General features: G+C 36.0%; 1 protein-coding gene across 1 annotated transcript in view; it reads right to left on the bottom strand.

The window, feature by feature from the left end:
• Positions 1-6,000, bottom strand: part of LOC104494584 (transcription initiation factor TFIID subunit 2-like) — a 44,679-nt gene that overhangs the window by 14,018 nt on the left and 24,661 nt on the right. Inside the window, exons 14-15 of the mRNA XM_010137445.1 lie at positions 3,249-3,318; positions 1,580-1,689 (exon numbers count right to left, since the gene is read on the bottom strand). Of these exons, the coding sequence (XP_010135747.1) occupies positions 1,580-1,689; positions 3,249-3,318 (180 nt within the window). The remainder of the gene's footprint in view (positions 1-1,579; positions 1,690-3,248; positions 3,319-6,000) is intronic.

Genomic DNA, 6,000 nt, shown 5'->3' with positions numbered 1-6,000 from the left:
CAAGTTTATTGAACATATTGTTCCAGAGCAGGAATAGAGCTATATCTGGTAAACAAGACCCAGATGTGCCAACTGCCATGTTAATGTGGCTGTGCAAGACTTGGCACAGAATATAATTACAAGATCTAGCCCTATAAATACCGAGTTTCATGGGGCTAAACAGTGTTTTCAGTAAGCTTAGCTGTACATACACTTACCCAGTTACAACTGAAAGCGATGTAAATATGATTTCTAACATTAAAATACTTTCCAGAGAATGGTGCATTCATAAATATTAATTTAAAAACTATTCTAATATTTTAACAGAAAATAATTTACTTGGCTTCTTAAACTAGTACATCTTAAATGATATGATGAATTCCCATTCAGTATTTCTCCCCCTTTCCAAAGGAACACCTAAGCTTAAATACAATTAGTTGCTGAATTTCTCTGCAATCTTTCGAACTTGTGAGCATTATCAATTTAATACAGATTAACACAGAAGAAAAAAAATTCATTACATGTATTACATGTACATACAATGTACATCAGAGTCTGTTTTCCACTGCATGTGCTTATGTTAAATGGAAACAACTCATGATTCTAGAATCGTGCAACTTTAAACCTGGCTACTAACTCGTCTCACATTAACAAAACATTTTTTCAAGGCACCCTGGAATACTACAGTTATTCCTTACAGAAAATAAATCGAAACATTATGTCATCTTGATGTGTAGAAATTTAAGTACTTAAAGCCCCATGAATCATAATAAAAATGTATACCCTATTTGTTACTCGCAAAAAGAGGTAATAGTTACAAGTAACACTGCACACACTCTTCTCAAGAAAAAGGAAAAACAAACTCTCTGATGGGAACATCAAACCTGTTTATTTTCTGTGCCTGACACTTGGCAAATTCTACAAAACTGAACTACTAGTAGTCTCCTCTCTTCAGCCCCTGCAGTGTAGCTGCAGACTTTTAAACACTAAAAATAATTATACACAGAGAACAGCCAGCCCTCAATGACCTAAAAAAGCTATATAAACGTTTATATGTAATCTACAGAGTTATGTGCCAGATGTTAAAGGGCAGTTTGTCAGGACTGGATAAAACTGCTTCAGTAAAGAAAAACAGGTCAATGGGAAAGATGCAAACCCTTCTCTCATTAGGATCTTTCCTAATCACACAAGGCAGACTGAATCTTAGGTTTATAATACACTTCTAAAAATCTCATTTAAACTATCTGAACAAATGTTATCCTCTCATATTCTCTCAGAGTTTAGTAGAAAAGGACAAAGAGAGACTATCTAATCTAAAGCAAACTATAAAGAAAAAGGTAACACAGATACCGTCATTTCAGGAAACATTTGCTTTGAACATCTGAGTCAAAGATTCATCCTATGCCAAAATAAATCAAAGCACACTACAGTAGTAGACCAAAGGACGAAAAACGTTTGGTGTTTTGTGTCACTGAGAAAGTTCGAGGTATGTGCATGATATCGAACTTCTGAGACCAAATATTCAATTTCTAAGTACCGAAACCAAGACAGCTCTTGCCATATTCTGAAGCAAGTCTAACACTTATTTCAAAAAACAAACCTGAATTCATCAGTTTCCAAAGCTGATCTACCAAAGCTTCATTACATAAAGGGGACTCCATGTTCTTGGTAAAAGGTGGATTCTTAGTCAGCATATCCAGAATCTTATGCCTGAAAAAGAAGTAAAAGAAAATATGTTTACTAAATCCAAATGAATACACTAAGAACACAAAGCCTGTTTGGTTTGCAGTATTCTTACAAAATTATTCAAATATAGAATTTCTTCCAAAATTTTAACCAATGTTTTATGCTTTTAGCTCTTCCTCCTGTCCACAATATGCACAGATGCAGATTTACCATCAGCATTATAACTTAAAGATAAAAAGGTACAAAGCAGCAGGATGTTATTGGATATAATTTTTAACAGTTAGGTACAAAACTGCAGGCTACATTATGCTCTTCTGTTAACTAACAGAAGTCTTTTTTGCACACTGAATTAATAATTACAAAGAAGGAGCCACACTGGCAAATAAATTCCTTACATTCTGGCACCGAGGAATTTTTAAACAAATTTTAAAGTTTATGACTGATACATAAAAGCAGGAGCAAAAGCAGTGATTGGCACATTTTTCTGGAAAGGAACACTGTCACCTCTTACGTGACATTGGTGTATAAAGATTCTACACTTGCCATGTTTGCTTACAGTATTTACACACTGAGCTGAGAGTGGACATATTTTTTCCCCACTTTTTTTAAACTTGGCCTTGAAAACATTTTATGAATGAGAATAATTATTTGTTCCATTAGTTATTATTTCAACTATTTTCCCCATATAGCAAATTTCTCCTTGCTGTATTACACATTTGGGACAAGAAAATTCTTACAGATACATTTTTTTCTTTTCTTGTAGAAGAAGCTTACTCACTGCACCCAATTCAGAATTTAAACTCCTGTTTAAAAAAGATACAAAACAAATTAAATCTCCTTCCTCGACTGAAGCTAGACTTCCTCTTGTGAGTCTAATTGTATCTACTTTCATTAACAAGAATGAGAGACATAAAACAGAGAACAATCTTGCAGCTGTGATCTTTGCAAGAAGTCACCTAGAGAGAGAGCAAAAGTACTACTGCTTACCTTTGAAATTCAGTATTTTAATGGTGGCCATAAAAGAAAAAAGTGTTGGGAAAAAACAATGATTATGAACCTCGGTGCTCAAAGGTTTATAAATTAATGTGCTAAAATATCCAATCGCTTATTGGTGAAAACAAAGTTGAAACAGGTAATACTAGAAATTACACCATATTTTCACGTTATCCTTTCACCCCATCTACAGTCTAACAATTGCTCTACACTCCTTGCTGGCAAAACATTGAGTGTACTGTGTGCACAACCTTTGTCTTTTCTATATATCACAAAGTCTTTTTGGCATATGCAACATCGTATTTATACACTTTATTTACGATCAGGAAATAACATCTAACTTCAGACTTCCATCACAGGGGCTGACCATAAAAGACAAAAATAATATAATGGAGAATAAGAACAGAAAAGTGAACTGGTAAAACATCAAAACACATTTCAATATATATAAAAAGAAGAAGAAAAAACAGTTTTGTGTAAAAGTATTAAGCAGTTAAGCATTTGATCTATTCTAGTTAGACTCCAAGCCAAGAATTTATTTGGTAGTTCCAGCACTAGTAGAAATACCGGCTTTTTAGTAACTCACTAACCTTATGTAGGGTACAGGATCATTCTGGACCATAGTAAGCAGCCACTGTAGTTCTTCATAGCTCCTATCAACTGCAAATAAAATAAAACATGTACAAATATTCACAAACTGGAAGGATTTTGATTAAGGCAACCACAAGTTCCTGAATTAGCACACAAAGAGCTTGAATCACTGCAGCTGAAGAAGAATTTAATTAATTATAGTGCAAATTCAAAGTAAAAGGTGGTTTACACTACACCGAAGTAGAAACGAGCTCAAAAATCCTTCATGACTCAGTTGTTCAACAACCACCAACTTGACTACTTGCAGGTAACTGTCACTCATGAGTGCTGTTTGGGAAGATCACCGAGTATATGATCATTTTGATATTGTGTGCTTCCTAAAATGAACGCATTCAAATATCCTTTCAGCAATCAGAAGTATAATATTTTCTATAGGGAATAGAAAATATACAATTCCGATACACAGGAATCTGTGCAAGATTATTATCTATAAAAGGATAGGAAGAGGAAGACTACAGGGCTTATGCAAAACTGCAAACATACTCCTCTTGGTAGTCTTCCTTAAGTTTTTTTAAATCCGTATACTTTAAAATACATTAAAATGGATTTGGAAACCTATCAGCACACGCTGCCTGACACTGTAGGAAAAAAAATCAGATTATTAGTTTAAAATTTAAATGATATGAAAAATTCCTTTGATTGCCAGAGTAACATTGCAAAATAGGAAACAACACAGGATATCATCATAACCAATTAAACAAAAACTAAAGAAGTTTCATGTAGTTTTTTTCTCAGGTGCATAATTGTAAGATTTCACAGCCATACTCTATGCTCATTTCCTCAAAACAAGAAGAGCTTGCTTAGGCTTTGCTTTACTTCAGAATTTGGGATTTATAGACATTCTTGTACTGACAGCTCCAGAAACATTTCCGCTGCTTTCCATTTGGTGGTCCTAGAAACAGATTTCTTACTTCCCCAAGCCTACTGTATTTTCAGTTCTAAATACCTTAGTTGAACTTTCCTTCCTGATTTCAGTCATCTTTCAGTCAACAATTCTAAATACTTTTCCAGTCCAACCAATTCTAATATCTATTATTCCCTTGTTACTTCAGTAGGGTAAGTTGCTTTTAAAGGAAGAGGCAATTATTTAAATTATATTATGAAAATCAGCACTTCAGTTCTGTTAGAAGTTCTTGTGAATACTTTAGACAACTAGAATGTAAGATCTCTTCCTGGGTTGGGAGGAGGCAGCCAAGCAATGAAAAATTATATTACTGCTTAGGGCACTGTTGAAGAGACTTTTGCAAGCCACTTTCAAGTTAGCTCTGCTCTTCCTGCAATCTAACCAAAACAAAACTGGTTACACTGGTGTAGCACTAAACTGGGCTGATAAGCACTGTTTATAAGCAGAATGTATTAGCTCACGTTCTGCACCGTTTAGACCACAGCTACATAGTCAGGATGATGCCAGAGCAAATTTGTATCCATACAGACCAAAACTGCAATTTCAGATTTGCCTTAAAAAAATCAGATAAGTCTTTGAACAGCTATGCCTAGGACATAGTTTTAAGGGATTAATGATTGCCTGTGCTCTACTCCAGCTGCTTTTCCTGGCAGCTACCTTGCTTCGGATAGAAGAATCATAGAATCATAAAACAGCCCAGGTTGGAAGGGACCTTAAAAGATTATCTGGTCCAAGTTTTCATGGGAAAGGTAGCCTAGATGAGATTATCTAGCAGCCTGTACAATTGCATCTTGAAAACCTCCAGAGATGGGAACCCCATCATGTCCCTGGGAAGGCTGTGCCACTGACTGATTGTTCTCACTGTAAAATACTTCTTTCTTATATCAAGATGAAGACTCTGACCACATCTCTCTCTGTGATAGTAATGTCCCTGTGGTTGCAGCCCAGGATCTGATTTGCTGCTGCAGCAGCACACTGTTGACTTATGGTCAGCTTCCTGTCCACCAGCACCCCCAGGCCCCTTTCAGCGATGCTGCTCTCCAGCGACACAGATCCTAGCCAGCACTGGGCTCTTTAGTTATGTCATCCCAGGTGCAGGACTTTGTACTTGTCTTTGCTGACATACAGTTCTTGCTTGCCCACTCTTCCAGCCTGTTCAGGTGTCTCTGCAAGAGGGCTCTCCCTTCTGATGTGTCCACCTGAGTACCCAGTATAGTGTCATCAGCAAACTTGGTGAGGCTGCTTTCAACACTGTTGTCCAGGTAATTTATGAAGATATCCCCTGTAGGACCCCACTTGTGACAAGCTGCCAGCCCAAGTATAAAACATCGATCACCACCCATCTCCCATACTACCTATCCTCTCTGTTATCTTGCCAGTTTGTCTACGAGAAGGCAACGGAAAAAGAAAGATGTGTAGATTTTCATACTTCTCATAGACATAAAAACAAGTGATGGCTTTCTGAAGTAAAAATCCTTATGATTTTTTTTTTAATTACAAAAGATGGTGTATAGTTCTCAAATCTCAGAACTCTGCTCAGCAGAGCATCTCCAACACCCTAAACATCAATATTCTTGAGATTAGATTATCACAGTTATTTATTTAGAACAGTTCTCTCTTCTAAACATGCAACTGCTTTGTTGTATACATATAACTAATAGTCATACAACTATCAGATGCTAACTTAAAAAAGTTAATAAACCCTGTTCGCTTCATGACAGTTTGGATCAACTGTCCAAATCCTTATATGCTGCCTCAAGCATTTTACAGAGTTACCGTGTCTCAAA

Source organism: Buceros rhinoceros, unplaced genomic scaffold, assembly GCF_000710305.1.
Source record: "Buceros rhinoceros silvestris isolate BGI_N320 unplaced genomic scaffold, ASM71030v1 scaffold1146, whole genome shotgun sequence".
Classification (NCBI taxonomy): domain Eukaryota; kingdom Metazoa; phylum Chordata; class Aves; order Bucerotiformes; family Bucerotidae; genus Buceros; species Buceros rhinoceros.
Note: the sequence above shows the minus strand (reverse complement) of the source record. Positions and strands in the feature narration are given on the sequence as shown.